This window comes from Hemitrygon akajei, unplaced genomic scaffold (genome assembly GCF_048418815.1).
Source record: "Hemitrygon akajei unplaced genomic scaffold, sHemAka1.3 Scf000040, whole genome shotgun sequence".
Classification (NCBI taxonomy): domain Eukaryota; kingdom Metazoa; phylum Chordata; class Chondrichthyes; order Myliobatiformes; family Dasyatidae; genus Hemitrygon; species Hemitrygon akajei.
The window spans coordinates 953,589-978,369 of NW_027331926.1; the positions used below are offsets into that span (position 1 = coordinate 953,589).

General features: G+C 44.6%; 1 gene segment (V, D, J or C); it reads left to right on the plus strand.

Moving 5' to 3' along the window:
- Positions 1-935: 935 nt before the first annotated feature.
- On the plus strand, positions 936-10,665 carry LOC140720292 (T cell receptor beta variable 18-like). The segment is given in 2 exon segments: positions 936-1,041; positions 10,346-10,665. Coding segments are annotated over 2 exon segments (426 nt in total).
- The last annotated feature ends 14,116 nt before the right edge of the window (positions 10,666-24,781 follow it).

The following is a 24,781-nucleotide window of genomic DNA, read 5'->3' on the forward strand; positions in this document are numbered from 1 at the left end:
CTGATCAGATATAAAGAAGGGAAGGAAATAAAATTCTCATAGCCAAGTGTTTTTCTTCTATTTGCCTGCTTTGACTAAAGACTCATTGAGCTGACGCCTCCGCGAGCAGAAGCCTGAAGATCACCTGCTTGACGGTCCATTCAGACGATGGATAATGCAGTTGCCCCTGCAAACAAACGAGAAAAGCCACCTGGTCTCTGGCCAAAGCTGTTTTTCACCCGCTGTAGCCTTTTATGCCCGTGCCGATAGAAGTCCTCTCCTCCTAAATCACCAGAAGACCCGATTTGTCGCTGGTCAAAACTCTTTTTTCTGAAAATCATTATTTTAGAATTATCTAACTCGATATCATTTTCAAACTACCTATGCAACTATAATTGTTAAGAACTATCTATGCAATAATTATTTTAAATCTATTTATATCATCATTATTGTTTGTTTTATTTTTTTATTATTATTTTCTGCGTGTACCTTCCATTCTAGACTGGTTGTATATCAGTGTCTAACTGTGTGCCAATAATTTTCAATTGTCTGCCCATTTACAGAAACGGCACATATCCGTGGACAGCCGACTGCTGGGATTATTAGATACACTTCCAATCTGCGTCTGTACTGCTTCTCTGACGGTCTGAAAACAAAAAAGGTTCACTGCACATGTCATACCAAATAAACAAATTATGGGAGTATCCGTGGGGATTGACGACGTCACCACGGAGGTGTGGCTACTGGTTGCCTGCACTATTAGTATGTCCAAAATCCCTCACACGACAGTTTCGGTGAGAGTCGACAGTCTACGCGATCAGAGATCAGCGGCTGCAGACAGAGAGAAGACAGCGTCTGGATCGTGAACAGGAGTCTGGACTCTCTCAGCAATCGATCATAATCTTCATAATACATCGCGCAATGCTACGGGAATTGTGAAGAATGTTTTCTGGACGATGCAACATTTTGTCAATAACCTGAAGTCTGAATTTGGAATCCCTATGGCGCTGGGAAAATTCCAAGTGGTTTACTACCCTATGCTCGCCATTGTAGCTCTTCCTGGTAAGTGTTTCGTCTCTTCCTCATGATATCGTAGAAAAATATAAGTCAGCTTCTCTTCCATACCTGTCTCCTAAAGACTCGCTTATTGCAAGACAGGTCTTTCCAACCGGTATCGCTGCAGCAAACATCGGCTGACTGTATTTGATAAGGTACCCCATGCAATAGTTATTGTGAAAGTAAGGTGGTATGTGCTCAAAGGAGACATTGCTATGGGGATATAGACACGTCTTGCCCACAGAAGGAAAACTGTTGTTGCAGACGGTCATATTCTGCATTGAGGTCGTTGAGCAGTGGTGTGCCTCAAGGATCTGTTCTGGAACCCCTAATCTTCGTGATTTTTACAAATGCCCTGGGCGAGGAATTGGAGCGATGGTTTAGTAAGTTTCTGATTACTCAAAGGTTGGAGATGTTGTGGATATTCTGGAGGTCGGCCATAGGGCACAGCGGGACATTGATAGGATGCAAAACTGCCCTAAGACGAGGCAGATGCAGTTCAACGCAGATAAGTGTGAGGTCGCCCATTCTGGAAGGTCAATTATGATAGCAGAATATAGTATTAACGGAATTAATTGAACAAATAAATAAGTAGCTCCGACGCCTCACCAGTTAAAAACATGAGGCCACGTGCTCATCATCACAGCCATTAGACAAAGAGTGCAGAGGCATATTAATATGTTCAGCGAAAGTACCAGCGTCTGGAAGACTGAGTGAAAAGTTGGTAAATGCGAGGTCATCCACTTGGGAAGGGCAAATGTAAGAAGAGAATATTATTTAAATAGTAAACGATTGCAGTATGCTGTTGTGCGGAGGCACTTTGGAGTGCTTCTGTTTGAATTATAAAAGGTTGGTTTGCAGGTGCAACAGCCTAGCAAATGGGAAGTTCGTCTTTGTTGCCAGAGAAATTGAATTTAAGAGCGAGGAGGTTATGCTGCAACTGCACACGGTACTGGTGAGGCGGCATCCGGAGTACTGGGCAGTTCTGTTCTCCCGACTTGAGGATTGATAAACTGTCTGTGTCGGCGGTTCACCAGCTGATTCCAGAGATGAGGTGGTTCGAATATCAGGGGCAAAGGAGTTGAAAGATAAGAGGAAATCTTCTGCGAACATATAAAATTACGGAAAGGATAGATACGACTGTGGCAGCAAAGTTGTTTCCACTGGTAGGTGAGACAAATCAACGGGAAACAGCATGTGGATTTAGGACCGTGATGAGGAGGAACCTCTTCCTCAGAGGGTAGTGAATCTGTGGAATTATCTGCTCAAAAGAAACAGTGGAGGCTACCTGAATAAGTATATTTAAGACTGGCTGGCACTGGCTTTTGCATATTAGAAGAATCAAGGGCTATGGGGAAATGGTAGGTAGGCGTGATCAGTGATTGTTAAGTTGTTGCAGAAGATCTTGAGAGGCAATATTTATGCTAAATTTAGAGAAGATTAATATGATTAGGAGTAGTCAGCATGGCTTTGGCAAGGGCAGGGCGTGCCTTACGAGCCTGATTTTATTTTTTGCGGATGTGACGAAATACAAATGATGAAGGAAGCGCAGGAGATGTAGAGCGTATGGATTTCAATAAAACATTTGATAAGGTACCCCATGCAAGGATTATTGAGCAAGTAAGGAGGCATGGTATCCAAGGGCACATTGCTTAGTTGCTCCAGCACATGGCTTCCCACCGAAGGCAAAGATTGGTTCTAGAGAGGTCATATTCTGCATGGATGTCGGTGACAAGTTGTGTGCCTCAGTGATCTATTGTGGCAACTGTACACTTCATGATTTTGTAAATGTCCTGGATGAGGAAGTGGAGGGATGGAGTAGTATATTTGTTGGTGACACAAAGGTTGGAGGTGTTGTGGATAGTGTAGAGGGCTGTCAGAGGTTACAGCGAGACATTGATAAGATGCAAAACGGGACAGAGAAGTGGCAGATGGAATTCAACCCAGATCAGTCCAAAGTGGCTTATTTTTGTAGATCAAATATTATTGCAGATTATAGTATTAATGGTAAGACTGTTCGTAGTATGGAGGATCAGAGGGATCTTGGGGTCCGAGTCCATAGGGCGCTCGAAGCAGCTGCGCAGGTTGACTTTGTAGTTAAGAAGGCACATGGTGTATTCACCGTCATTAATAGTTGAATTCGTTTTAGGAGCTGAGAGGTAATATTGCAACGATATGGGACCCTGGTTTGACCCTACTTGGAGTACTTTGCTCAAGTCGCCTTGGTACAGGAAGGATGTGGAAGCCATAGAAACGGTGCAGAGCAGAGGAGGTTTACAAGGATGTTGCCTGGACTGGGGAACATGCCTTATGAGAACGGGTTGAATGAAGTCGGCCTTTTCTCCTTGGAGCGACGAAGGATGAAGGATGACCTGATAGAGTTCGATCAGATGATGAGAAGTATTAATTGTTTGGATAATCAGAGGGTTTTTCCCATGTTCTGAAGATAGTTGCCATAAGAGTACAAAGGTTTAAAGTACTTGGAAGTACGTACAGAGGAGATGTCATGGGAATTTTTGTAATGCAGAGAGTTGTGAGTATGTTGAATGGGCTGCCTGTCAACAGTGGTGGAGGCGGACACGAGTGGGTCTTTTAAGAGACTTTTGGATAGTTATTTTGAGGTTAGAATAATAGAGGGCTGTGGGTCAGCCTCGTCACTCCTCTGTCGGGGACATGTTCGGCACAAATTTGTGGGCCGAAGAGCCAGCATTGTGCTGTAGGTCTTCTATATTTCTGTTTCTAGATCAGCCATGATCACTTTCATTGCCAGATCATGCCTGCTCGAACAGATGGACTATTCCTGATACTATTGCTAATGTTCTTATGTTTTCATTTTCTCTCGTGTTTACAGCTGAGGGGACCTGAAATTCTATTACCGTGATACATGGCAAATTAATCACTTTATTATTCTCTTAAACCCTCTCGGTCTCAATTCCTTTTTCTGACGGCATAGATCAGAATACATTCCAGCCATTCATTAATATCCCTGATTAGCCCACAGGACACGGCAGCCGAATTTAGCCATTCGAGAACCGAGTCTTCTCCATCATTGCTGATTTATCATCCCTCTGAACCACATTCTGGCGACCACTCCCCGTATCCACTGACACCCCGACGAATCAAGAGCCTATCACTCTCCGCTGAAAAAGGTTCCAGTGAACCGTCCTCCGTAGACGTCTGTGGAGAAAAATTCCACACATTCACCAGTCTTTGTGTAAGGAAACTGCTCCCCATTTCTGATCCAAAAGGATGTCGTTCTATTGTGAAATATCGTCTTCAAATGCAGACTCCCCAACTACAGAATCTACCTCTCTAAGTCCACGATACCTCGGCCTTTCAATATTCGACATGTTTCAGTGAGGTTCCCCTTATTCTACTGAACTTCAGCAAGTACGGTATATACACTACCGATTTAGTAATGGCTCCCGATAATCTCCTCAGCAGAAGTATTAATTCCATATTCACCTCTGCTCTCGGAAGTGCTGTCCACAAAAATAATACACTGTTTCCATCAAAATGAGTGTTAATGCTCTTCATTTCTCTCCGCACAGTGAACGTGGTGACATTAGTTATCCTGTCGCGGGGAAAGTGCGGTCTCTCCAAAGGCGTCACAAGGTACCTGGTTGCCATGGTAGCAGCGGATCAGCTCGTCGTTCTCTTTGATCTGGTTTTGAGCAAGATTCCGGTGGCTTACATTCCAGAAGAGATTTTCCTTTGGTCGCATCGTGTTCCTGTGTGTAATATCCACGCCGTCGTGCTCTACGCCGCCACGGACTGTTCTGTCTGGTTCACGGTCACTTTCACCTTTGATCGATTTGTCGCCATTGGTTTTCAGAAGCTGAAACGAAAATACTGCACCGGGAGAGCGGCGGCTCTGGTTCTGGGGTCAGTGACTGTGCTGAGCTGCGTAAAGAACATTTTCTGGTACTTTTTGCTCAAAGGGTCATATTCGGTATTAGGTACGTCCCTGTTGTGTTATGGCAGTTACCGTATATTATCCCCACCTCAGCTGGCAACATTTCTGGTGATTCATTTCGTCTTCACACCAATATTACCCTTTATCCTGATTCTGCTGTTAAACATTTTAACCATCAGACACGTCTTCGTGGCCAGCCGAGCCCGGAAGAGACTCCGTGGTTCTCGCGATGGTGAAAAGCCCGTCGACCCCGAGATGAAGAACCGCAGGCAATCCCTCCTGTTACTGCTGGCGATGTCGGGGAATTTCATCCTGCTGTGGGCGCTGCTGACGGTGTATTCCGTATGGGAGATCCTCAGTCTTTCCGTTTTACTGATACCCCCGTATTATCTGCGGGAGCTGGGCTACATAATGCAACCGCTGAGCTGCTGCACCAACACGGCGCTGTATGCCGTGGTCCAGGCCAGGTTCAGGGCTCAGCTGAAGGAGACGGTGAAATCACCCTTCCGACTAATGTCAAAGTTCATATGGCGTTGTCAGGAGAGTATTAATCCTCATTGACGCTTCTCCCATACCGCCGTAAATATCCCTGTTCGTCAGTGACCTGTGCAGTTCCATTGGCGCTGTGGACGTCCGTGAATAGCTCCCGCTCTCCACCCCTCTGTGCAGCCACAGGATCCCCAGTCTGCTTCTACTTTGCTCCTTCCTGTTTACTTTCATCACGGGTTCCTTGTAATGTCTCCCTCAGTACCACCAATTGTGTGATTCTACCATTATTTGCATGCGAAGCTTTGACATCACCATCGCATTACAACCGGTGTGCCCTGTCGGTATTCCGTGCGGCACACGGCACACGGCATTCCTATCGGTAATGCCTGCTCAGGTACGCTCGATGTAGCTCCATCTCTTTCCTCTGGCGAGGACGATTGGCTGCAAGAGCCTTTGCCTTTGAAACGTTGAGGAAGACTGGTTATCGTGAACAGACTGCAAGTCTCCGCTTGTAACGGAGTCCTTTGCAGGTCTGTCTACCTCCTCGAGAATAATTTAATAACTAGCACTCGTAAAGCGGAACGTCCAATCGTGCATCGCTAGCAACAATCCCCATCGCAAAATGTGTGGAACTAAAGAGATTCATGGACATTTCTGTAGTGGTGGTCGTTCCTTTCGAATTGGATTGAGTACTTCCGGTATGTGGGGAAGTTGATTGCTGAAGAAAGGGCACATGATGTCTATTTATTTATTGATTCCCTCGTAGCTTGGCCTTTCTCCTTCTCCGGTTGATTATCACTCGTTCTACTAATTTCCCCCCGCTGTCTGTGAAGCGTGACCGCCTGGGTGTTCTCGGCGTCGTCCTGATTCCTTCCACAGACCAAACACCTGGGGCCGGACGTTGGGATTAGATTGGAAGTAAGACTTTTGTGAAGGACTGGTTCCGGTAGGGTGAGACATGAGACTGAGTTGCATTTATAGCACGGCTTCAAATAGAGTACAGAGGGCAGTGGTGGAGGGCAACCATTCTGCATGGGACAATTGTTGGGAATGTTCCGGCGTTTGACTTGGATGATAATGGGCTTGACTCATAAGTACTCTTGCAGACGACACAAACGTGATGGAGTTGTCCATGCTGAGGGAGCTTTGTAAAAGTCCAGTTGGAAATGCGGCCAGAGAAATGAAAACTGTGTCATACTAATACGACAGTTCAGTGTCGAACGTTAGAGAAATAATAGAATAGGAAATATTTTTTTAAAATATAGAGGAAATGGAGAGAACAAAAGATGGTTTATGCTGAGGTATTATAAAAATGTTCTGCTTGGTCGAAGCACCTGTTCGTGGACATGTAATTCAGTAACTGTGTTGTTTGATTCACTCATCTGCAAACATAAAAGCGTAGATTTGTATGCCGCCAGCAGGTGACAGATTATAATGCAGAGATTTTATGTTGGAACCCAGAAATAACAATTTAATCACAACGCATAAAGAACATTCCATATTTAATGTAATAGGCTGATTAATATAATTGCAGATGACACAAAAAACGCATTTGTTTAAAAACGTACACAAAGTGCCGGGCAATTTTCGTGCGGTAGTTTGAAATTCACTCTAAAGGGCAAGCCTTTTACAAAGGGAGTAGTGGGCACATGGAATTCACTTCCTGGTGTGTTGTCGAGGTACAAGGATAAGTGGCCTTTCAAAGAAGCCGAGACAGATTTGTTCCTATGAGGAAAATGGAAGGATGTGCTCATTTTACAAGCAGAAAAGATCAGTTAGCCATTATATAAACATAGAAAATCTGCAACACAATACAGAAAATTCGGACGTCAATGCTGTGCCGAATATTTACGTGCATTATAAATTACCTCGTGTTACCGATTGACGTCTACTTTTTTAAACTCCGCGTGCCTATCCAGGAGTCTCTTAAAATACCTTATCGTATCCGCGATCACCACCGACAACGTCAGCCCTTTCCACGCACTCACCAATCATCGCGTGAAAAAAAAACGTAACATGACTTCTCACTACACCTCCTTCCAGCAGCTTAAAGCTGTGCCCTATGGCTGGGATAAAGCCTCTGATTATCCAAATGATGAAAAAAAATTCTATCTGAGAAAGTCCAATCACCCTGTCTGCCAACAACCATCGTTCTGCTGTCAAATCCCATTCCGTTATTTGGCCTGAAAATAACTGAATCTACCGGGGTAACAGGTGTATGGGGTATACTGTCCTCCCGACGGCAGCTGCATTACAGAAGACAGATTTCAACTGGAAAAATGTGTGCCTGAAGGGTAATGTATGATAGTCATGGGATATTTCCACATGCAGCTCGATTGGGTTTGGCTTGTTTTTTTTGCAGTTTGTCCTAAAGCCGACTGGCAGATGATCTACACTGGATTGTGTGCAATGAAATGAATCGGAAATGATTATGGAGTTTAAGGTACACGAACCTTTAGAATGCAGTAACCAAAATATAGTTGAGTTCAATTTGAAATATGATACGGAAAAATAAAGTCCGACGCAGCAGTATTTCAGTCGAATAAGGAGAATTAGAGCGGAATGAGAAAGGCCTGGGAATAAATAAACAAACAAATAAATAGATAGACAGATAGATAGATAGATAGATAGATAGATAGATAGATAGATAGATAGATAGATAGATAGATAGATAGATAGATAGATAGATAGATAGATAGATAGATAGATAGCGCGGCCGACGACGTACGGGCTCGTTAAAGGTCGAAGGTAGGTTGTTTGCCAGATTCCATACATACAAGGGCCATGTTTGAGCTCAGAGAGGAAACGCTGATGGATCGGGACTGGAATTGGATGTGGAAGGCAAGTTTATGAATGGGATGAGGAGGACGGCGGTAAGTTGGAGACAGGAGAGGGGGATGAAAGCATAAGGGGAAAAAAAGATGAGGGAAGGGTGACATTGTGAATCAAGAGAGTAGAAGGGGGTTGGGGGAGGAATCAGGTGCATCAGGTAAAGCCGCTGTTTGTAACAAGTTTGTATCTTCCCGCAGTCCACTGAAATCTTAGACCCGGGGACACAGTGTCGAAGTAGAAGGCCGTCCTTCTAGAATGGAGGTGAGGAGGAATTAACTTCAGACAGAGAGTGGCGAATTTTTTGAATTATTTAAGGCAACTGTTGATAGATTCTTGATTTGCTCATGAGGAGATAAAGGAAGAAAGCGGCAGACTGGGGCTGAGAAAGGAAATTAGATCAACCATGATGAAATGGCGGAATTGACTCGATGGACCAAATAGGCGAATTCTGCTCGAATATATTAGGGCCGTACGGAATAATAATAATAATAATAATAATAATAATAATAATAATAATAATAATAATAATAATAATAATAATAATAATAATAATAATCTAAATCAATGAATGAATAGGCATGAATTGTCCAATCCCTGAAAGTTAGTCAATCGGTACCTAGTGTTGTCGGACCGACTGTAATAGGAATTTGATAACATTGACTGCGGAGGACCTTGATGAAGGATTCAGCTTTGTGCTGGGAGCGTTTCATGCAAATGAACTGTGGATGGACGTGCGTGTGCGGGGAGACCGATAGAAAAAATTACTTGGAGACGAGTTCGACGGACGCAGAGGAAGCGGATGTCAAGGGGCTTCGATGGGCAGTCAATTTTTGCCCATCGAAACGTACTAATATCAGTTGAAGTAAAGGAATCATGAAGTCTGACTTGTTACCTTCTCCGTATATCTGCCCATCCATCATTTATCTTATCTCGGTCAGTAGATTTTCTGACTGCCTCACTCAATCCACTAATGCCCCCCTTTCACAATTCTCATTTCTCATTTCCCTCTCTCCATCCCTCCGGTCACCTCCCTCTGGTGCTCCTCCCCCTTCTCCTTCTTCTGTCCTCACCTATCAGACTCACAATTTTCCAACCTTGTATATCCTTCAACAACCAATGTTCTAATTTATTATTTCACCACAAGGCTTTTACGAGATGGGGTTGCTATCGCTGTGCCGAATGCACCCGCTTTCGCCACCAACTGTCTGTAGGTGGAGTTTTATTCCATCAATCAATGAGAGATCTTGGGCGGAACTACTTGCCGAAGCAGCGCAGGATGAACCGTCAATCATCGAGAGGGGGCGTGGATACTGACTCCTGGTGTACAGTCGGCTGGGCAATGTAAACTATTTTGAAGGCCCGTTCCCCTCCTCGCCACTCTCAATAGCAAGAGGGAAACATCCAGATAGTCATGTTTCTCTTACTGGGGATGATGGCTTTATTTCTTGGTGAGTGTTTCATGAAGCGGGGCTGTTTTGTTTCAGCTTTTTCTGCACTTTATCTTTCTCACGGTCACTCACTATCGCTCTGGGCTTTCCGTCCTCACGTTTTTATATATTCTCACAACTTTTTTCTCTCATCCCCTTTATCTGTCCGTAGCTCTTTTCCGCACGCCCTCATCGCTTGTAATTGCATAACTTCGCTCAGCTCTGCAACGTTCTCTTTTTTTCACTTTTTCCACCTTCAGCCCTTAATCTGTCATCCTCCTTTCTGCCGGTATGTTCACCTGTCCGTCTCCATTTACTTCCACCTTCCAGTTATCTCTTAGTGCGCCTGCGTAGTGGGTTATGTTCCTAATATATTTAACTATCTTCGTGTCTGTTTGTGTATCTCCTTATCGAAGTGCTCGCCAATCCATTCATCTATCTATCTATCTACGTCGCTTTGGCGATCGATGCATGTATCTGTCTGATTGTTTTGCATGTTTCAATACCTCTCTCTCTCTCTCTCTCTCTCTCTCTCTCTCTCTCTCTCTCTCTCTCTCTCTCTCTCTCTCTCTCTCTCTCTCTCTCTATCTATCATTCAGGTGCGTTAATTGGAATTTATTTTGATTGTTCATTTTAACATTTCTAGGGGCACACAGTGAATTAGTTCTCCAAAAATACCGATTCCTAACCGTACAAGAACGGGGCTCGGTGATGATATCCTGCTTTGTGCCAAATACTCACCCCAGGACCTATTGGTATCGACAGGCTCCCAACCAGGGGCTGGAGCCCCTGATCTACGCCTATAGGAATAACGCTCCGGAGGTTTCCGAAGGATTCAAGAACAGACTGTCTGCAGTCAGGGGGTCAGACGATTCCTACCATCTTAAACTGAATGGGCTGCTCCCCGGGGACACGGCTGTGTATTTCTGCGCTAGCGATAGCACCACAGCAGTGCCGGCAGACTGACATATACGGCAAAAACCTATCGCCAAACATAACCACCAACCCCCTTCCCCACCCTCCCCTCCCACCTCCACTCATCTCGTCAGTGGCAACGGTTTCATAACCGCGGCACGTTCAGCGGAAGCCTTGCCTCCTGAAATTCCCGGCAGCAAAATGGTCCCACTGGTCTCCATAGCGACACAACTGACGCTTAGTAACCCATTAACAGAATAATGCCAGCTACTTTAGATGTAGAAACCTAATTATCCATTTGTCTACCTTATATATCTGTCCGTCTATCTATCTTTCCATCGGTTTATCTTTCTAGCAGTCTTTCTGTCTCTATGTCTTTCTATCTAATCTTTCTGTCCGTCCATCTGTCTGACTGAATGCTTATCTTTCTCCATATCTATCTATCTATCTATCTATCTATATATATATATATATATATGTGTGTGTGTGTGTGTGTGTGTGTGTGTGTGTGTATTTGTGTGTGTGTGTGTGTGTGTGTGTATTTGTGTGTGTGTGTGTGTGTGTGTGTGTGTGTGTGTGTCTGTGTGTCTGTGTGTGTCCTGTCCTTGTATTAGAACTGAAGAAACAAATTTGTTGTTCATTTGGCGCGACATCACCAGCTTTGTCTGGGCTCATCTGTTCTGCTATTTGTATTCCATAAGATTGAGAGCAGGACAAATCTCCCGGAAATGTCCGAACACACTCAGCCTCGTATCCTTCTGGTAAATGTTCTGCGATAATGCCAGCATCGGGGCGAAATGATTCTTGTTGCGGAAGCTCCGACGCGTCTCTCCTTTCGCTCAAAAACTGCAAAGCGCAGGTGCAACCTCGCGACGGTTTCATGACCGCCGAATACTTACAACTACAGAATTCATCTGCGTGTGTTGCATCTGTATTTTTTCGGAAAAACTAACGGTTTCCGATTTTCACAACGTAATTTACCACTTTATACAGGAACGTATAGCACAGGAACAGGCACTTCGGCCCACAATACTGAGACTCGCCCGCTAAAAAGCAAATCAAAAACACTGAAAAATGAATGTTCTTGCCATATTTCATGTTCAAGTCCCTCCTTCTTACTCACATTCGCACGTCCGTCGAAACGTCCCTTAAAAGGCTCAAATGTATTTGCCTCTCCCATCATACCAGACAGGGCATCCCTGGCATCCTTGATTCCCTTTCCAATACTTTTATTAAATTTCACACACACAAATACAGCATTCATAAGGATACTGATTATAAATCAAAATAAGTTGGTACAAAATACAATACAAGGCTTGAAGGACATCCTTTTAGAACTGAGAGGCGGAGAAATTACTTTAATCAGAAGGCGGTAAAATCTGTAGAATTTCTTGGCACGAGCGGCTCTGGAGGCCAACTCATTGAATGCATTTAAGGCAGAGATAGATAGGTCCTTGATTAGGAAGGTATCAAATGGTAATGGGAGAAGGCAGAGGAGTGGGGATGACTGGAAGAATTGGATGAGCCCATGCCTAAATGGCGGAGCAGATTCGATGGCCCAAATGGGCTATTTCTGCTCCTATATCGTGTGCTCTTATGTTCTATCAGATCTCCCCTCGGCCTCCGCTGCTCCTGCGAAAACAACCAGGTTTCTCCAGCTTCTCGTGATAGCACATGCCTTCTAAAGCTCTCAGCTTCCTGGTGAATGTCCTCAGAACCCTTTCCACTCTTCAGATTTCTTCCTGTAGTGGGGCGACCATAACTCTCTGCAATTCTCAAGAAGCAACTAACGAGATGTCTATAAATCACCTCCTGATGTCTGAAGACAGTGCCTTGACAAATAAAAACAGGCATTCCATAATGCTTCTTCACCATCATATAGACATGCACAGTCACCTTTAAGGATCTATGAACTTGTACCCCAGGATCTCCCTGTTAAAAGACATTTGTTAGGGTGACATTATATTTTCATTTGCCATACCAAAGTAAAACACCTCACGTTTTTTTTTCTCTGGAATAAGCACCATCTGCAATTTCTCTGCCCATAACTGCAACTGATCCGCATCGCGCATTATTACTTTCCAGTTTTCTACACCATCAACAATTCCATCCATCTCGGGACGATACAGAAATTTAATGCCCCACCCATCTATATTTACATCCGGGACGTTTATATGCATCACAGACAGCAGAGGCCCCACCGCAGCTCCCAGTGGAACATCACTGATTACAGCCCTCCAGCTCGAATAAGTCCCTTCAACCACTCCCCTCTGTCTTCTCCGCACAAGCCAGTTCTGAATCCAAACAGCCATATCATCGCGGATCCCATGCATATTAATATTCTGGATTAGCGTCCCATGAGGGACTTGGTCAAACGTCTCTCTAAAATCCAGGTAGACACTATTCACTGTCCTGCCCTCACCAATCTCTCTCGTCACCTTGGCAAAAAACTCAAATCAAGCTGGTAAGGCACGACCTGCCATGTTCAAAGCCATGTCGGCTCTCCCTGATTTGGCCACGGGTTTCCAAATGCTCACCCATCCTATCGCTAAGAATCTTCTGCAGCAATTTCCCATAGTCCGCGGAGTAGACACGAGATTCCGTGGAACTGAAGAGACTCCCGGACGGTATGTTATTCCCAGGATCCATGGTCAGGGATGTCTCGGGTCGGGCCCACGACACTCTGGGTGAGGAGCCAGATGTCTCGGTATATGTTGGCACCACCGACATAGGTCGGGAGAGTGAGGACATCTCCTGACATCTCCTCTGTACCTACTTGCAAACACTTTAAAACTGTGCCGTCATTGTATTACACAATCTAGCTCTGGGAAAAGAAAACATCCGACTAGCCATGCAATCAATAACTCTCATCATGTTATACTCCTCGATCAGGTCACCTCCCAAATACGTCGCACCAAGGAGTAAAAGCCGAGTTCACTCAACCTATTCTCATAAGGCATGCTCTCCAATCCAGGTAACATCCTTGTTCATCCCTTCTGCAACCTTACTATGGTTTCCATGCCCTTCCTGTAGTGAGGCGACCAGAACTGAGCACAGACCTCCGAGTGGGGTCTGACCAGGGTCCTATATAGCTGCAACATTACCTCTTGGCTGTTAAACTCAATCCCACGATTGGTGAAGGCCTTCTTAAGCACAGAGTTAACCTGCACAGCACCTTTGAGAGTCCTCTGGACTCGGACCCCAAGACCTCTCTGATTCTCAGAAGGATGCGGAAGTTTTGTATGGGCCGCCAAATCCTAACAACTTTCTACAGGGACACAACTAACAGCATGCTGACTGGTGAACCTCTTCTGAACCCTTTTCCCTCTTCCAATTTCTTCCTGTAGTGGGGCGACCAGAACTCTCTGTAGTTCTCAAAAAGCTGTCTGGCGAGGTTTCTGTAAAGCTGCAACACATCCTCTTGACCTTTGAACTCAGTGCCTTAACTAATAATGTTATGAGTGCTGGACAGACCTGATGGAAATGGGGCGAAGAGTTAACCATTTCACCATCCCCCCACCTTGAGAACAATGAACTATGCTGCTACTGAGAGAGAGAGAGATGAGGCACAGAGGCAGGGACATCTGCTACAGATAAGAGAAAGAGAGAAACATTTGATTTATGTATTATGGCTTTTTCCTGGATTGTTTACCTTTCGCCGCAAGGACGTTACTTTGCTCGTTAACATTCCTAAGGAGACAGCAGGAGTGGCCTGATTTGATGGACATGGTCATTCTGAGTTGATGGATGGCTGATACCCCGTCGGTGGGGATAAAAGACAGGTATGGGGAGGCACTCCTCAGAAGCACCAGTGGACACTGACCGAGTGTTGTGCACCCACAGGAAGGTGGGGGCTTCGAGGACCGAATCAGGAGATCGGTCAATAAAGCTCAGAGTTTGACGGCAGGGCCGGTGGGGACTTGTGTGTGTGCCCACTCATGCCAGATTTTACGATTCCATCACAGAAGAACGGTCTGGCCGAGAACGGAGGGGTCATAACCGAGTGACCACAACGTTACGACGGAATCAGAAAACAACAGAAGGTTTGCTGGCTGCAGCTGCTCAATCTCTTGTTCTCTCTCTCTCCAACGATTGTAACACAATCACAACTACCTCAGCACACATGAACTGAACTGAACACTATATTCTTCTATGACAATTCATTTACCCCGAGACATTGATATAGCTTGTTTATTATTATTGATAATTCCTACACTTCTAAGTTTATTATTGCTAATTGTATGTCTATTTGCATTTTTGATACTGTATTGTGTAGTTTACTAATAAACACCCTTATTTTTCAGTACCACCAGACTCCAACGGATTCTTCTATTTCTACTGGTCTGTAAACCTAGTTACGGTGTACGTAATTAATTGGGGCCTCGTCTCTGGATTTGATTACCAAATTGGGGGGCCGGTGAATCGGGAGAGAAGACCCTTACCTGATCTGGTTGTGTGCATAACCAGATGGGAAAGCAGCAGAGATGGATATTGACAAATTTTTAAAGGAACCAACTACGGGGGCATTAGAGGATGCCAGAAAGGTGGAATTGTGTGTTGCGAAATGATTGAATCTCTCGGCGGTGAGACCGGCGATGAGAAAGTTGGAAATACAGAGAGCAATAGCTGTGTATTATGTATCGCAATGTGTGTACCCGTCAGGGGCATTGGAACTGTTCCCTGAGTGGAAACCAACCGAGAGAGAGCTTCAGTTACAGATGGAAAAATTAAGGTTGGCTGAGGAGGAAAAGAAGAGGGAACATGAACTCCGGATAAGGCAGCTGGAGGCAGAGAGAGAAAGGGAGAAGGAAGAGGCTGAAAGGCAGAGAGAGGAAAGGCATGAGGATAAGAAGTGGGTGAAGAGGGAGCACGAGCTTCGAGTAAGGAAGCTGCAGCTGGAGGCCGAGAAGGAACGGGAAGAGAGGCGGTTTGATCTGAAAAAGAGAAGTTAAAGGCATTGCAGGGAGGAAGCCAGGCAGTAGACTCAAACAAGGGGTTCAAGATTGGTCAAGAGATTAAGCAGGTACTCCCATTCGAAGAGATGGATGTCGATAGGTACTTCCTCCATTTTGAGAAAGTGGCTTTGAATCAGAACTGAGCTAAGGGGAAATGGGCTGTTCTGGTACTGAGTGCACTTAGGGGGAAGGCTCAGCAAGCCTATTCGGCATTGTCTATGGATGAGTCTGAAGTTTATGATGAAGTAAAAAGGGCTGTATTGAGGAGTTACGAGTTGGTGCCAGAAGCATACCTGCAGAAGTTCCGGAATTTGAGAAAGCCGTGAAACCACACGTATTTAGAGTTTGCCCGTGAGATGCAAATGTATTGTGAGCGTTGGTGCGCCTCAAAAGGGGTCATTGGAGATTATGCCAAACTGCTACAGCTCATTCTGGTTGAGCAGTTCAAAGGTTGTATCCCTGAAGGTATGAAGACGTACTTGGACGAGAAGGAGACAGAGACTCTTTCTGCGACCGCCAAGTTAGCAGACGAGTATGCCTTAACCCACAAGACAAAATTTCCCCCAAATAAGAGCTACCAGAGAGGCATTAGGGACGGTAGAGAGAGCCCGCCGGCTAAATCTGAGAAGCCGGGGACTAAGGGAAAAGGCAAGGAGGAGAAAAGGAAGGCTGGCAAGAAGGTTCCCAGCTTTACGTGTATTGATTGTGGGATATCTGGCCACATATCATCTCAGTGCTTGGCCCCGAAGCAGGAAACAGGAAAGGGAAAGACGGCAAATCCGACTGGTTTCATTGAGCCGGTCAACAGACAGATGAGGAAGGCAAGGTTAGATAGAGCCCAAGAGGGGCGTGAGGGGTTTATTTCGGAATGGATGGTATCTGTGAAGGAGGGAGAAACCCCATTTCCATTGCGGTTCTGGAGAGATACTGGGGATGTGTAATCAGCAGTGAAGCTGACAAACAAGCTTGTAAGTGCTGTGGACCCACCCATAGATTCCAAGATTTATCCCGCATGCGCAATAACTCGAAGCATGTCTAGAAAGGCGGCTGAGACAGGAACCAGTTTAAATTACTCCAATGTTGATCTAGCAGAGACGTTTTTACCGATCCTGTACCAGGAGGGTTTAGAGGATGGTAAAAGGGAGGTTAGTGGAGCTAAGGAAAGTAAGGGAGACGAAGCAGATTTAGTGTTGTCAAGGCACGGAATTTTGAATCTTGCCCATATGATACCCCTAGGTGGACATTTTGGAGTGAGGAAGGAGGTTATGGAGGCACAAAGCCAAGGTGAGAAACAGATGTGGCAGTTAGAAGGTCCAGGGTTGGACACTGGTGATTTATGTAGCTTGAAAGATCTAGTTGTAGTTGAAGAAGTTGCGTGTGTTCTCGATGATATAAGGCAGTCCGAGATGAAAAGGATGCCGCTACCTTGAGGGGCTCTGCTGGGTTAGCAGACGAGGTTGTCTTAACCCGCAAGGTTGAGTTTACTCCGAAGAGGAGTTGCCCAGAGAGTAACTGGGAGGATCAGGGGAATTTAGATTTTGAAAAGGGGACTGGTATTCAAAGCCTAGGAGAGGCAGATGTCCCGTTTGCTTGTGTTCAGGATGTGAAGGATGTGGATGCACCAGGTACTGAACCTAGTGTCGAAGCTCAGGACAAGTCTGAGGGGTCTGACTTAGTTGAAAAAGAATGCAAACATTTTGGGTCAGATGGACTTGGTTCAGTGAAGAAAGGGCTAACCTTGGCACCAGTGGAAAGTGAGGATTCGCAGTCACTTGTGTTAGAAGGTTTGTTAAAAATAGTGATGAGATGAAAGCTGGTGAGATGAATATCATTGAAGGAAAAGGGAAAAGTATTGTCCCTAGACTTTTGAAGAAAGAAAATTTAAAGCCTGGATTGGTTTTAGAAGCAGTGACCATGCTGAAGAAGCAATGGCTTTTTAACAAGGTGGCTGCGAGTCAATTACAGTTTGTTTTGGAATTTAAGGATAAACAATTTAGTGATGTTGTTCAAGGATGTGATTTGGGGAGACAGAATTTGAAGTATTGTTTTGATCAAGAGGGATCACCTGCAGATGTTAAACTGGAAGCTAATAGAATTGAAGATCCTGAAGATAAAATTAATGACCTGCTTAAAATTAATGAGTGGTGTGGAAGTTCAGCAAATGGGCTTAGTTTGGAAAACATTAGTGATAAAGTAGCTCCTGTGAAAAGTGTCTGTGAAGGCCTAATCCTGACTGGTCAGTCAGCTAACCACATGACAGTTAAGTGGACAAGAGGCACGGGTTGACCAAATGCCACTTTGAATAACAGGATCTGGTTTTGCGGGAATTTGACTTTTTTGACGAAGCATGTGAAAGATAAAGACAATATCATAGTATATTGCCTGAATGTTAAGTTTAAAAGTAAAAAAGAGATTAGCATTTGCACAAACTTCTGTAATGTGCTACATTATAATCAGACATGCATTGGTTCACACTTTGTAATGTGCACCTAAGCTAAGAACACAATCCCTTGGTATTTTTGGCTAGCATGATGGATAAAAATAGACGGTTATTAAGTTGGAGTCTGTTGTTACAAGAATTCGATATTAAAATGCAACATTTAAAGGGGAGTGACAATGTAATTGCAGATTGTTTATCCAGGTGTTAATTTGAAAGTATATCTGTATTATCCTTGTAGTTGAAGACCACTTCTGTATAATATTAGATTTTGTAGTGTGCTTTACTGGTTAATTTTCACCCTGGTGAAAATTCCTTGATGGATGGGGGTGTTATGAGTGCTGAACAGACCTGATGGAAATGGGGCGATGAGTTAACCATTTCACCATCCCCACCCCCCCCCCCTGAGAACTCTGACCTATGATGCTACTGAGAGAGAGAGAGAGATGAAGCACAGAGGCAGGGACATCTGCTACAGATAAGAGAGAGAGAGAGAAAGAGAGAAATTTGTTTTATGTATTATTATGATTTTTTTCCTGGATTTGTTACCTTTCGCCGCAAGGACGTAACTTTGCTCGTTAACATTCCTAAGGAGACAGCAGGAGTGGCCTGATTTGATAGACATGATCATTTTGAGTTGATGGATGGCTGAACCCCATCAGTGGGGATAAAAACCAGGTGTGGGGAGACACCCCTCAGACACACGAGTGGACACAGACCGAGTGTTGTGCACCCACAGGAAGGTGGGGGCTTCGAGGACCAAATCAGGAGATCGGTCAACAAAGCTTACAGTGTGTTGGCAGGGCCGGTGGGGACGTGTGTGTGTGTCCACTCATGCCAGAGTGACGAGTCCGCCACAGAAGAACGGTCTGGCCGAGAACGGAGGGTCATACCCAAGTGACCACAACGGTACAACGGAATCAGAATACAACAGAAGGTTTGCCGGCTGCAGCTGCTCAATCTCTTGTTCGCTCTCTCTCTCTCTCCAACGATTGCAACACAACCATAACTACCTCAGCACACATGAACTGAACTGAACACTATATTCTCTTATGACAATTCATTTACCCCGAGACATTGATACAGCTTGTTTATTATTGTCGATTATTATACTTTTATTATACTACTTTTCGATGTTTATTATTCCTAACCTGTTTTATATGTATATTTGCATTTTTGATATTGTATTGTTTAGTTTACTAGTAAACACCTTTAGTTTTCGGTACCACCAAACTGCAACAGATTCTTCTATTTCTGCAGGTCTGTAAACCCAGTTACGGGGTACGTAACAGTGTAATGAAATCCTCCCTCGTGTTACCCCTATTCTTTTGCACTGTAACTCTCAACTCATGTTCTGTTGTTTGAAATTCCACAACTGTCAGTGGAAAAAGCATATCGATGTCAACTCCGTCTATCCCCCGCATGATTTTAAATACCTCTATCAATCCTCCCTCAACTCTGTACTCTCTCTATATTGTTGACATCTTTCTGATAATTCGGTGACCAGAACTGTACACAATACTCCAAATTTGGCCTTACCAATTCCCTGTACAATTTTAACATTACATCCCTTGTCCTCTTCTCAATGATCTGATTTATAAAGGCCAGCATACCAAAGCTTTCTGCACTAACCTCTCCACATGAGATTCCACCTTCAGGAAACTATGCACCATTATTCCTAGATCACTCTGTTCTACCGCATTCTTCAATGCCCTACTAATTACCATGTCTGTCCTATTTGGACTATTTCTACCAAAATGTAGCACCTCACTCTTATCAGCATTAAAATCCATCTGTCATCTTTCAGCCCACTCTTCTAACTGGCCTAACTCTCTCTGCAAGCTTTGAAACCCTACCTCATTATCTACAACGCCACCTATCTTCGCATCATCTGCATACTTACTAATCCAAATGACCACCCAATCATCCAGATCATTAATTGATATGGCAAACAAAATTGGTCCCAGTACAGATCCCTGAGGCACTGCACTAGTCACCGGCCTCCAGTCGGACAAACAGTTATCCACCAGTACTCTCTGGCATCTCCCATCCAGCCTCTGTTGAATATCGATTGACACCTCCCGAGAGGAAGGCTTCAGATGCTGTGGAGTTTGTTAGGTGTGTTTATGAACGTTTCGTGACAAAATATGTAGGTAAGTCTACAAGTGGGGAGACGGTACTGGAGATGGTATTGGGAAATAAACCAGGGTGTCGGGTGTAAGATCTCTCAGTGGTAGAGCAGCTTGGATATAGTGATCATAATCCATCTCCTTTAAAATAGCATTGAAGAGAGATAGAAACAGACAAGAGAGGAAAGCGTTAAATTGTAGTGACTGGAAAAGTGAGGCTATCTGGGAGGAAATTGTAAGCTTAAATTGGGAACAGATGTTCTCAAGACAATGTTCGGAAGAAATGTGGAAAAAATTCATGGTCAATTTGTCTGGAGTTCTGCATAGGTACATTCCAAAGAGACAGGGAAGTTACGGTAGGGTACAGGTATTCTGATATACAAAAGCCGTAATAAATCTATTTAAGTAGAAAAGAAAGCTTTACAAGTGTTTGAATGAGCTCGGTGATGTTAGAGATCTAGATGATTATACGTCTCACAAGAAGGAACTTTATTAGGAGAGCCACATGGGGCCACGTGAGGACTTTGGTGGGCAGGATGAAGGAAAACCCCAAGGCACTCTGCAAGCATGTGAAGAGCAAGCGGATAAGCCGTAAAAGAATAGGACCTATCACGTGTGACAGTGGGAAAGTGTGTATGGAGCCAGAAGAAATAGTCGTGGTACGAACTGAATAATTCAGTATTCACTATGGAAAATGATCTGGGTGTTTGTCGTGATGACTTGCAGCCAACTAAAAAACGGTTTGCAAATGCTGTTCCTTTATTCAGGAAAGGGAGTAGAGATAGCCCAGGAAATTATAGACAATTGAGTCTTCAGTTTGTGGTTGGTACGTTGATGGAGAAGATCCTGCGAGGCAGGACTTATGGACATTTAGAGAGGTACAGTATGATTAGGAATTGTCAGCATGACTTTGTCAAGGGCAGGTCATGCCTTACGAGTCTGATTGAATGTTTGGAGGATGTGACTATACACGTAGGTGAAGGAAGAGAAGTACATATAGTATATATGGATTTCAGCAAGGCTTTTAAAAAGGTGCACTATGCAAGCGTCATTGAGAAAGTAAGGAGGCTTGTGATCCAAGGGGACACTGCTTTGTGTATCCAGAGCTGGTTTCCCAGCAGAAAGCAAATAGTCGTTGTAGACGGGCCAAATTCTGCACGCTTGTTGGTGACCAGTGTTGTGCCTCAGCGTCTGTTATGGGACTCTCACTCTTCGTGATTTTTATAAATGTCCTGGATGGTGAAGTGGAGGGATGCGTTAGTAAATTTGGTGATGACACAATGTTTGGAGGTGTTGTGGATAGTGTGGAGGGCTGTCAGAACTGGGCAGAAAAGTGGCAGATAGATTTCAACCCATTTAAATGTGGAGTGGTTCATTTTGGTAGGTGAAATATTAATGCAGAATCTAGCTCATTTCTGGTCGCCCCTCTAGGGAAAAGATGCGGAAATTATAGAAAATGTGTAGAAGAGATTTACAAATATGCTGCCTGGATTGGGGAGTGTGCCATACCAGAATAGGCCTGTTCTCCTTGGAGCGACGGAGGATTAGCGGTGACCTTATAGAGCTGTATAAGATGATGAGAGGCATTGATCATCTGGATAGCCAGATGTTTTATCCCGGGGTTGAAATGGCTGTCACGAGAGGGTACTGATTTAAGCTGCTGGAGGTCGGCACAGAGGAGATGTCTGGTTACGTTTTACACGCGAAGATTGGCGAGTTCGTTGAATGGGCTGCCGGTGACGGTGGTGAAGGCGGGTACGATAGGGTCTTTTAAGAGACTCCTGGATAAGCATATGGAACTTAAAAAGAAGAGGCCAATCGGTAGCGAGATAATTTATAAAGAAAGTCGATGCTCAGAACAGCATTGTAGTCCGAAGTTCCTCTATTGTGTTGTAGATTTTCTATGCCTCGATAACTGCTCACTAATCATTTCAGCTGTAAAATGAGCATATCCTTCCATTTTCCTCAAAGCCACAAGCCTGTCTCGGCAACCCAGGGAAGGACTTACTGCCGGTCATTAATTATGGACTGTTCTAAACGTGTTGTGATTAAAATGCGATTCCTGGGTTATAACAAAAAATCTCTGCATCACAATCTTCCTCCGGCTGGCGGCATACAAATCTACGTGTTTTTTTTTTTAATTTCTATTTTTACAGATTAATTAATCGAACAGTAGAGTTACCGAATTACCTGTCCAAGAGCAAATGTTTTAATCAAGCCAATCATTCTTACAATACCTCATCATAAACCGTCTTTTGTTCTCTCCATTTTCTCCATATTCCTAAAAATATTAACTATGGTAGAATTTCTCTATCGTTCGAGACTGAACTGTCGAATTACTGTGACAGAGTTGTCATTTTTTTCGGCTGCATTTCCAACTGGGCTTTTAGCAGGCTCCCTCAACGTCGATAATTCTATCACATTTGTGTCGTTTGCAAGAGCATTTATGAGTCAAGCCCATTTTCATACAATTCAAATGCCAGAACATTTCCAACAGTTATCACATGCAGAATGGCTACCCTCCACCACTGTCCTCTGTATTCTATTTGAACGCATGTCATAAAATGCCACTCAGTCCCATGTCTCAGCCTACCGGAACGGGTCATTTTCAAAATAATTACTTCCAGTTTAATTCCAACGTTCGGCTTTGGCTGGCGCAATGCTTCACGGTCCAAGCGATCCGGCTAATGAGACAATTGCCAATGACCGATTGACCTATCAATACATAGCTCTCTGCTCTGTGGAAGGAATCAGGAGTACGACGAGAACACACAGGTGGTCACGCTTTACGACAGCGGCAGGAAATGAGTCGAACGGCTTATAATCTACCAGAGAAGGAGAAAGGACAAGTTACGAGGGAATCAATGAATAAATAGACATCATGTGCCGTTTCCTCAGCAATCAGCTTCCCCACATACCGAATGTACTCAATCCAATTCGACAGATAGGACCACCGCAACACAAAGTGGCCAAGAATTTTTTTTTTAATTCCAGAGGCTTTCTGATGGGAATTGTTGCTAGGGACGGACGATTGGATGAGTCGTTTTACGAGTGCAAGTAAGTAAATTATTCTCGAGGTGGCATACAGAACTCAAAAGAACTCCGTTCCATAAGAGGAGACTTGCAGTCTGTCCACTGTAACCATTCTTCCTGAACGGTTCAAAGGCAGGGGCTCTTCGAACCAATAGTCATCGACAGAGGAAAGAGATGGAGCTACATCGGGCATACTCAGGCTGGGATTCGCAGGGAACACAAGCAGGGCACAACGGTCGTATTGCGATGGTGATGGCAAAGCTTCGCATGCAAATAAGGTTACAACAACCCACTTGGTGGTACTGAGGGGGACATTTCAGGGAACTCGTGAACAAAGTGAACTGGAAGATGCAGAGTGGAAGCAGAAAGGGGATACTCTCAAATCCTGTTGGTGCATAAAGGGTTGGAGGGCGGGAGATATACAGGGACGTCCACAGCGCCAATGGAACTGCACATGCCACTGGCGGAATAGGATATTTTGGGGCGTCACTGAGGATTAATGCTCTCCTGACAACGCCGAGTGAAATTTGTCATTAGACGGAAGGGAAATGTCACAGTCTCCTTCAGCTGAGCCCTGAACCTCGCCTGGACCACGGCATAAAGTGCGGTGTTGGTGCAGCAGCTCAGCGTTTGCAGCATGTAGCCCAGCTGCCGAAGAGATTTCGGGGGAATTAAGGGAACGGAAACACTGAGACTCTCCCATACGGAAGACACCGTCAGCAGCGCCCATAGCAGGATGAAATTCCCCGACATCACCAGCAGTAACAGAAGCGATTGCCTGCGGTTCCTCATCTCCGGGTCGACGGGCGTCTCGCCATCGCGCATACCACGGAGTCTCCTCCGGGCTCGGCTGGCCACTAAGACCTGACTGACGGTTAAACTGTTGATCAGCAGAATCAGAATAAAGGGTAATATTGGGGTGAAGACGAAATGAATCATCAGAAATGTTGCGAGCTTAGGTGGGGAAAATAAACGTTGACTGCTATAACACACCACGGAAGTTCCTAATATCGAATATGTCCCATTGAGAAAAAAGTACCAAAAAATGTTTTTTATGCAGCTCAGCAGAGTCACTGTCCCCAGAACCAGAGCCGCCGCTCTCCCGGTGCAGTATTTTTGTTTCAGCTTCTGAAAACAAATGGCGACAAATCGATCAAAGGTGAAAGTGACGGTGAACCAGACAGAACAGTCCGTGGCGGCGTAGATCACGACGGCGTGGATATTACAAACAGGAACACGACGCGACCAGATGAAAACCTCTTCTGGAATGAGAGTCATCGGAATCTTGCTCAAAATCAGATCGAAGAGAACGACCAACTGATCCGCTGCTACCATGGCAACCAGGTATCTTGTGACGCCTTTGGAGAGACCGCACTTTCCCCGCGACAGGATGACTAATGTCACCACGTTCACTGTGCGGAGAGAAATAAAGGTCATTAACACATATTTTGATGAAAACATTCCCTATAAACTATTAGTTTAACCGACAACACTTCCGAGAACAGAGATGAATATGGGAGCTATTACTAATTCGGTAGTGAGTATAATTTACCTGCTGATGTTCCGAATATGAAGGGAATTCTCAGTGAAACCTATCGAATTTTGAATGTCCG